At 44.4% G+C, this 9942-nt stretch overlaps 1 protein-coding gene across 1 annotated transcript; it reads right to left on the bottom strand.

Annotated features, from left to right (window-relative positions):
* Positions 1-3953: 3953 nt before the first annotated feature.
* Positions 3954-9337, bottom strand: LOC123409672 (DNA-repair protein XRCC1). Its single transcript, XM_045102542.1, has 7 exons — positions 8996-9337; positions 8711-8899; positions 7864-7975; positions 7095-7174; positions 6378-6488; positions 5820-5906; positions 3954-4379 (listed from the first exon to the last, which is right to left on the bottom strand). Exons 1-7 carry the CDS (start codon positions 9164-9166, stop codon positions 4089-4091), a joined length of 1041 nt encoding a protein of 346 aa, XP_044958477.1. The 5' UTR covers positions 9167-9337; the 3' UTR covers positions 3954-4088.
* Positions 9338-9942: the final 605 nt, after the last annotated feature.

Raw genomic sequence — 9942 nt, 5'->3', positions numbered from 1 at the left:
TGATGGACAAGACCCAAACTATGAACGTAGCATGTGATCGTCTGAGTTTATTGCTACTATTTTCTGCATGTCAAATATCTGTTCCTATGACCATGAGATCATGAAACTCCCGGACACCGTAGGAATGCCTTGTGTGTATCAAACGTCACAACGTAACTGGTTGACTATAAAGGTGCTCTACAGGTATCTCCGAGGGTGTCTGTTGGGTTGGCGTGAATCGAGACTGGGATTTGTCACTCTGTATGACAGAGAGGTATCTCTAGGGCCCACTCGGTAATACAACATCACAAGAAGCTTGCAAGCAATGTGACTAAGGATTTATTTTATTACAGAATGAGTAAAGAGACTTGCCGGTAACGAGATTGAACTAGGTATAGAGATACCGACGATCGAATCTCGGGCAAGTAACATACCGATGGACAGGGAATAGTATACAGGATTGATTGAATCCTTGGCATCGTGGTTCGACCGATAAAGATCTTCATAGAATATGTAGGAGCCAATATGTACATCCAAGTCCCGCTATTGATTATTGCTCGTAGAATGTCTCGATCATGTCTGCATAGTTCTCGAACCCGCAGGGTCTGCACACTTCAGGTTTGGTGACGATTTGGTATTAATGAGTTATGTGTGGTAGTAACCGAAAGTTGTTCGGAGTCCTAGATGAGATCTCGGACATCACGAGGAGCTCTGTAATGGTCCAGAGGTAAATATTTATATATGGGAAGTCATATTTTGGCTACCGAAAATGTTTCGGGTTTTTCTGGTATTGTGCCGGGAAGCTTCTAGAAGGTTCCGGAAACTTCCGAAGGAGTCCGGAAGTACACCAAGGGTTCCACCATGTCCCAAGGGTTTGCATGGGCTGAGGGGAGACGTCGTGGCCTTATTGGGCCAAGCGCACAAGTCCCTCAAGGCCATGCAATTGGGAAAGGTGGAAAGTCCACCTTTGTATGGAAGGGAAGGAAGGGGACTAGCATTCCACCTCCTCTTCCCTTGGCTGCGCCCTAGGGATTAGAGGGGCTGTTCCCCATGCCCCTCCACCTATATATAGAGAGGAGGGGGTGCCCCAAGAGCACACACGAAACCCTTGGCGCCCCTCTCTCTCCCTAGATCGTTTTCTCCTTTGTTTGCGGTTTTCTTAGCGCTACGCGTAGCCCTGCCGGGATAGCACCACCACAACCGCCACCATGTCGTCGTGTTGCCGGAGAACTCATCTACTACGCCGCCCTCGCTCGCTGGATCGAGGAGGCGGAGACGTCATCGAGTTGTACGTGTGTTGAACGCGGAGGTGTCGTCCATTCGGCGCTTGATCGGGAGTTCATGGCACGGATCGTGATTGGATCGCAAAGACGTACCACTACATCAACTGCGTTCTTTAACGCTTCCGCTTAGCTATCTACAAGGGTATGTGGATCTGATCTCTCCTCTCGTAGATGCTCATCACCATGGATAAATCTTGTATGCGCGTAGGAAAATTTTTGTTTCCCATGCAACGTTCCCCAACATTGGATCAGGCTGTTCACACCTCCCTGTAGTCTGCAGACACTCGTCTTGTTCAGCAAAAAATGGAGAAGAACTCAAGTCTCCATCCGCCCCAATATGTAAGATCATTTTTGACAATGAAGTTGATTAGTGCACAACATTCAACCAAAAAACCTGACTGACAATACCACGAGAAAGTCAATCAAAATCACCAAACCAAAAAAGCTTATCAAAACAGCAAAAAGAACCCCCAAAAAATAGAGGCTTGATCAAGAACAGAGCACAAACTCCACTGAAATTCAGTGATAATAAGACTGTTCCGATTACTGTCGGCCATACCATGCTCACTGATACACAATACTTCCTCTCCTCTCCTAAAGAACTTCTCCTAACCTTGCTACTAATCTCTGGTAACTGCGTGCAAGCGAGATCAATCTCTTCCCGCGTCATTTCGATCATATCATCACTATCGTACTGAGCGTCGTCCGCTCCGGTCTTCCCGGGATGCTCCTTGCCCTTCTTGTCACCAATGTCCATTTGGGTGAACACAACCTGGTAGATTTTCTTGCATTTGGTTGATAGTTGGGTGAGTTGTTCTTTAGACAGGGAAGATCCCTCTCCAGCCAAACGCACTAGATCATCCACAACATAGGGGCAAAGCTCCACTGCTCCACCACTCCACTGGTATCCTACAAGAGAAATTCGAACATGGTCAACTGAGAATAGAGCACATTTCGAGTAATATACACAACATGGGTTAGAAAATATGTTTCGTACATTGGTGTTCACCATTGCAAATATAATCAATAAGACAATGGCAATTTGACACAGATATCAACGATTGGCACCTAGGCAACCAACATTTCTTTGTTTTCAGGTTACTTAAGAGTTAAGACTAGCACCTGAGTCCGCGTGTGTACTAATCTAAATCACTAAGATACAATGTTCATACTTGGAAAATAACAGACGAGTAACTCGAAAGACCTGAGCATATCTAAATAAAGAGTGGTGTTGCATTCCTTACATTGCCCTACTCAAGGGATTCAATGGCATCATGCAGGCAGTGATTACCCCTTCGGCAGATATTGCCTATTGCCTTCAATTCATTTGGCTCTCGCTATCAGATAAGAAGGCGGGCAAGTCAGATATAACAACAATCATCATTCCCATTGTATTAACATATCTAGGACAAGTCTAACGAACAAAACTATTGGCTGCTCCACGATTTGCTAGCCACGGCGATTGGCGATGCATCACAATTGTTTAGTTGTTCGTTTCATTATGGCAGATAATATGCATTGCATTTTGTTATATTAGCCCAAGAAATGTTGATCTATTTACATTAGGACAAGTCTAATTTCGTTGGGTCGGAGTGTTCCTCTGCCACTTGGAATTCGAAAAAATAGTACCATTGGAGAACTACTGGGCGTGCAGATCACCTCTACGATAGCCATACATTAATTGTAAAAGTACTTTATTACTACATACCAACGCTGAGGCGGACATAATTAAAGACTGAGACAATAAGGGTGCTTGAAAGTTGAAATGTAATTTCATCACCATCACCTGACAAAGGATAAATGTGATGTTAGAATTTAGTAAGGTGAAAACAAGGCTAATAGATGCCCCACCCACCTTCAAGATGTGTAGAGATAATCCTTTCCCTCCCTCTATATATACTACTCCATCTTCACTTGAGTTAGCAACATGCAAACCCTATCACCATTCCTTCATCCACGCAGTTCTACATCACAATTATTTGATTTGAATAGTTTAGTATAGTAAAGAGGCTGTATTCGGCACAAACTTAAGAGAGGATGGATTGCCAGAAAATCAAAATTTGATTGAGAACACATATGAATAGGAAACACCGGGAAAGAAGCAAATGTTTGCCATGCATGGAGATAAACGTATTGCAACTCTCGCCCATGCCCAGAAACTTGTCCTAGTAGTGGTACAACTCTATTGCGTGCGAGGTGACAGACAACACCATTTTATACAAGTAGACATCTCCAGCCTATTACAGTTTTGGCGCAGAGTTCTTTACGGTGACAAATAAAGCTTTGACTCGCGGTGTTGACATTGACAACATTCATAGCTGCAATTATGCTCGGAACTTTCCTTGTATGCCGTCATGATGCACTGATCAATGGAGCAGGCCACCCATTGGTTCATTCAGGGCGTGTGTGTCTGAGATTGTATCGGTCTCTTCATTCAACCCCATCCTCGTGCAAGTGACTTATCACTCTGTTTACACCTCCCTGTAGTCTGCAGACACTCGTCTTGTTCAACAAATAATGGAGAACTCAAGTATTCCATCCGCCCCAAAATGTAAGATCGTTTTGGACACTGTAGTTGATTAGTGCACAACATTCAACCAAAAAACCCGACTGAGAGAAAGTCAATCAAAATCGCCAAACCAAAAAATCTTGATCAAAACAGCAAAAAAGAACCCAAAAAAAGAGAGAGGCTTGATCAAGAACAGAGCACAAACTCCACTGAAACTCAGTGATAATAAGACTGTTCCGATTACTGACGGCCATACCATGCTCACTGATACACAGTCCTTGCTCTCCTCTCCTAAAGAACTTCTCCTGACCTAGCTACTAATCCCTGAGAACTGTTTGCAAGCTGAGATCAATCTCTTCCTCCGTCATCTCGATCGTATCATCGCTGTCGTACTGAGCATCGTCCACTCCGGTTCTTCCGGGACGCTCCTTGCCCTTCTTGTCATCACTGTCCATCTGGGCAAACTCGGCCTGGTAGATTTTCTTGCATTTGGTTGCTAGTTGGGCGAGTTGTTCTTTAGACATCGATGATCCCTTTCCGTCCAGCCGCACTAGCTCGTCCACAACGTGGGGGACAAAGCTCCATTGCTCCGCCACACCACTGATATCCTACAAGAGAAGTTTGAAGACGCAAGCTTTAGAAAACATGTTTAGTAAGATATACCACATTTCTGGTAAGATACACAACAGGACTTAGAAAACATGTTTGGCACAATTTGGTGTTCACCATTGCAAACATAATCAGAATAAGTCAATGGCAATTTGACACAGACATCAACAATTGGCATCCAGGCAAGTAGCATTTCAATGTTTTAGGTTACGTAAGACTTGCACCTCGTCTGCATGTGCTAATCTGTTGTTGATGATTGAAAATAATTGGCAAGAAACTCAAAAGACCTACATATCTATATCTATACCTAATAATAAAGCGGCTATTGCTTCCGTCGGAAAACCCACCGCGGTATTTTTATAAAAAAAAACCATGTAATTTTTGTTATTCAACCCGCGCTCCATCATTTATCTGCAACGCAAAAGGAAAAAAACGATTCGCTGCAAAAATTATACCCGTACGCATCGCCTCCTCCCGTCGACCCTGGGCCACCCTGGCCTGTGCCCATGCCGCCGCCACACCACTCGCCGCCGCGGCCGACCTCAACCGCCACCGCTGCCGATCTCAACCCACCCGCCTCCACGGTCGTACCTCTCCCCGCTCACTGCCCCCGTTGCGGCGCTTGAGCGCATCGCGTCGACCCTGGTCCACCCTGGCCTGTGCCCAGGCCGCTGCCACACCACTCGCCGTCGCGGCCGACCTCAACCACCACTGTTGTCGATCTCAACCCACCCGCCTCTGCGGCCGTACCTCTGCCCGCTTGCTGCCCCCGTTTCGGCGTTCGAGCACAGCTTCTGGATCAAATCAACGCGACAGCTACAGTGACTGGGGATGATGCGTCTGCTCGATCCAGAACGGCGGCGGCGAGCGGAGCGAAGTACTTGCAGGTGGAGGCGGGCCTCCATGGCTCACACGGGGAACTCCGAGGTTATGGCGCGGCAACGGCGACTCCTTATGGCCAGATAGAGGCGCCTAACCCTTACTCCCCTCATCGTATCCCCTCCTCCGGCAGGAACTCGTCATCTGGTGAGATCCCCTCCCCATGCCTCCAACCGTCTGCCAAGCACCGGCAAGAAATTTTGTTTTGTGGGGATTTGTGTGACAAAGAATGGAACACCACCTTCAGTTTGTCATCTGATCCCACATTCTTTATCCCATGAGTGAAATAAGATAACAGTCCATTGATCAATTCACGTAGCCTCTTTGTTTTGCTTTGCTTGTCGCGCTCAATTTCTCATCATGCTGGAATTAACAATGAACGGGTTGATTTCTCAACAAAATAGGATAGGACTGACTACATTAGTTAGTTAGCTTATTATTTTAATAAATTAAAATGATTATAAAAAGATTAAAAGCGTGTGGTATTTTTTTCTCCCGTTGCAACGCACGGACCCTTTTGCTAGTGTTACCTAAATAAAGAGGGGTGTTGTGTTACTTACATTGCCTTGCTCGAGGGATTCGATGGCATCCTGCAGACAAGTGATGACCCCTTCAGCAGCTATTGCCTTCAATTCGTTTGGCTCTGGCTATCAGACAAGAAGCCAGAGAAGTCAGGTAACATCAAGAGCATTATTCCCACGTGTTAACAGATCGAGGACAAGTCAACCGAATACTGAAGACAACTATCAGCTGCAATGTGATTTGCTAGCCATGATGAGACATCTTCAGTGTTTAGTTGTTTGTTTCATCATCACAGATAATATGCATTGCATGTTATTATAGTAGCCTAAGAAAATGCTGATCTCATTTACACTAGGAAAAGTCTGATTTTATTGGGTCATGTTGTTTCTGCCCCTTGGAAATCCAAAAAAAAGTATCATTGGACAATTACTTGGTGTGCAGATCATCTCTACGATAGCCATACGCTGATTGTAAAAGTAATTTATTACGTACCAAACCTGAGGCAGACAAAAAGACTAAGACCATAAGGAGGCTTGAAAGTTGAAATATAATTTCATCACCATCACCTGACCATTTTATTATCCCTAACTTCTCACCTTCTCTTCTTGGCTCTCCAACCATGATATCGTCTTCGCAAAATCATCCATTGCCCATTGTTTAATTTTTGAAGGAGAAAATTGTTTATTTATAGCGCCTGAATGTCCTGCCTGTAGAAAAGAGACTATATAAGGTCCTGTAGAAAGAAAGCATATTGACATGCTTGCAGGACAAGCGTTGCCTACGTTTTGTTCCATTCATGAAAATTTAAACATAGACTGTTTTATAATTTAGATGTCATTACCTATTTATTACCGCTGGGAAGTCATTTGTTTTCAAGGAACATCAATATGCATCCCACAGTACATTAGATTTTATAAAAAATGCATCATCATAGCGCATGCAGGTTGGAAGTTACAATTAACTATGGTCAGTTTATTCTGATGTCCTGCCTTTTGCATGTGGAGTAATAATCTTACACCAGATATAGAAGATTGGAGAGTTGCTGAAAAGCACAGTCTTTTTAACTAATCTGAATGCTGGGAAATCCAATTAAAATGCGTGCTTGCACACTCTTATCTATTGCCAGGCCTCATTGCTTTTGCTTTGTTTCCTTGTGGAAATATCCAGATTCAGGTGAGATAAACCTACCAATTGTCCACTTTCTATTAGACAGCTAATAGTTACTACTGATAAGAAATTGGTTTTATGTCAAATTAAGCAGGCTTCTGGGAAAGCATGGTTCTGGATTGTTCACTAATTTATTTTGAACAGACCTTAGTGGCAACAGAAGGCGGTGTCTTAGCATGAGTCTTCTCAAGTTGCTTTTCATGCTCTTTACGTGGCTTCTTCTGATCTACAACAGGATGATACAAAAAATTAAACAAACAGAACTATAAATTTAAGCAATTACTACAAATTCAAAAGTACACAAAGAAAAAGTAGTAAAGTACAGCAAAACTACAAATATCATTCAAATTTTACAAATTAGTTTAACGGGCATCAAATGGTTCTTTACTAAGCTTACCAAAACTCAATCCCAGTTTGCCCATTAGCATTACCAAGTTTACAGCTCTGTTTGGCATCTATTACTAACAAAGCATCACTAAAGTACTACCAATCAGTGGGCTGTGGGACAAAGTGTAGTTGTTCCTTCTTTCCATGGGGAGGGCAGCCCTAAGCCCATAGCCAGGAGAACTACAAAAATTAAGTCTTAAGGAGCATCTTCTTGAGCTATCTAATACTCCCTCCGTCCCAAAATAAGTGTCTCAAGCTTAGTACAAAGTTGAGACACTTATTTTGGGACGGAGGGAGTAAGTGATAAACTGGTATCACACTGACATGGTCCACAGGAACGTTTTCAAGTTAATTGGCATATTGTCTAAGTCACAAAGAAGTTACAGGAACCCAAATATGCCATATTGGTAAGAGAGAAAAATAATAATACGGTCTTGAGAGCATCTAAATTAAATAATTAAATAAATAAGCTGAAATAAAAAGGAGCCTATGTTGATAAACTTTATGCTGGACGCAAGAATTTACCACCTTGACTGGATTCGGCTGGCTCTTTATTTGTGCGCCATGGATTTCCAGCATGCATAAGGTAAGGCTCAATGTCAACGAGTTTTCTTTGGCTGTGAGATTCTGAGATCCATTCCTAAAACACATAAAGAGGATAAGAAACAATTGTGTTGCTCCCAGCAACAACAAATTCAACTTATCAAGTGTGAAGATGTATGACAAATGAGACCAGCTAAGGTTTGCTTAAACATATGGCCATATCAAGCTAAACTTTTAAGTGTACATATGAACAGAGTAGTATGCTTGTCTGATATGCAGCTAAAGTTGCCACAAATTTAATGGCCTAACTAAAAACATGGACAAGATAATAGATATGACTTGCTGAAAAATCGAGGAGCCCAATGTCTCCAAGAATCTACTGAGGCAGCTAGTCTTCTCATCGCACATAGTTGCACGTCGAAACACTCAGTGCATAACGGCAGAACTATTAAGCATGGATCACTGGAATGCACATATTCTGTGCGTGACTCTTTCCTTTCTTTGAATTCTCAACGGCATTTTCATGAAAGCAGGTATACTGCATAAAAGTGGGTGTATGACATCTATCATTTCAATGCAACAAGAGAATCAATATGAGATCATGATCACATGACATCAAGTATTCATGACAGAAAAGCGAGCAACAAATGCCAAGGGACTACACACTACCTACTTCAATTTGAAGAATTAATAATGGCATTATGCAGAAACTAAGGGATGTCAACCATAAGATGACACAGGGCAGCATGCAGGTTATGCTTGTAGCTGCAGGCAAAGAAACGGGATAAAAGATGCTAATATTTCTTCATTTGTCATCAGAATTAAGAAAAACCTTGGCGACGATGGTTCCGTTCTCCGACTGCACCTGCCGAAACTTGGGGGTGTTGGCAAACGCGCAAACAAGAAGCGTGCAATCATCGGACCAATCGGGCCGGTACACCGCCCCCATGTCCAGCGCCTGGGAGCGCAGCCTGCCCCTCTCAGGGTTCACGAACCCTGACAGCACAAAGACCACCCCATCCTGCCCAGCCATACACACAGAATCATCGCCACATTCACATAATACACACATAACAACAACAGGCAGAGAGCCAGAGAGGCTTCCAGATATTAGTACCAAGAGTTTGGAGAAATCCGGCCCTGTTGGAGCCCTCTCGCGGGCCGCCTCCGCGTGCTTCTTCTTGCCCGGACTCGGCCCGCCGCCGCCGTCGCCGGAGCCGGAGCCCATCCAGGAAGGGAGGCTCCTCTTGCCCTTGCCATTGCCCGGATCCGAACTCGGTTCCGGCATTATGGCGGGGATACGGAACCGCTCAGCTCGGAAAGGCTGGATCAACGGCAGGTTCAAATCGAGGTTTCGGGAGGTTGATACCTGAGGTTTCGGCTACTGACGCCGCGCCCTGGTTCCCCCGAGCTCAGCCGTCCACCATGGGAGTCCCCTGCGAGTTCCGATTTGACTAGCCAAGGCGAAGAAGGGCCTCGAGGTGACCACAAGGGAAAAAAAACAGAAGATACGGGCCTCTGCGACCGTTCTGGGCCAGCGGAACCGGGCCCGAAACTACGGCAACCGGGCCGAAAAGCTGGTGCGGTTGCGTTCTGCGAAAGTGTTAAACCACCAGGTACTTTGTCTCAAAAACAAAAGACACCAAGTACTTATTTGAAACGTTCCAAAATAACCTGCAGCCCTCCCCTCTCTCCATCGAGCTGGCACGATCCGGCAACGTCATTAGGAGCAATGAACGGAGCGCATCTTGTACATGCTTGCTTGTGAGATATTTATCCAATACGTCTATGATGGTTTGGTGCTTGCTTGCTTATTTGAAACGTAGTGAAGCGGAGTATGTCGCACCAAACGAGACGCAACACCATCTATCCAATACGTCTTCACCATGCGTTCTTTGCCGTCCAATTCAATACTGTAGAAAAAAATCAGCATCTTCTTTCTCCTCCATGAAGTACGCAATTGTGTCTTTCATGTGTGTTAGTTGACTCTCCCTGCATTATTTCGCTACCAAGTTTAACGCACATGATGGCAGGTATGGTGTTATCATGGACAGTATATGCATC

Source organism: Hordeum vulgare, chromosome 7H, assembly GCF_904849725.1.
Source record: "Hordeum vulgare subsp. vulgare chromosome 7H, MorexV3_pseudomolecules_assembly, whole genome shotgun sequence".
In the NCBI taxonomy this organism is placed as follows: domain Eukaryota; kingdom Viridiplantae; phylum Streptophyta; class Magnoliopsida; order Poales; family Poaceae; genus Hordeum; species Hordeum vulgare.
Note: the sequence above shows the minus strand (reverse complement) of the source record. Positions and strands in the feature narration are given on the sequence as shown.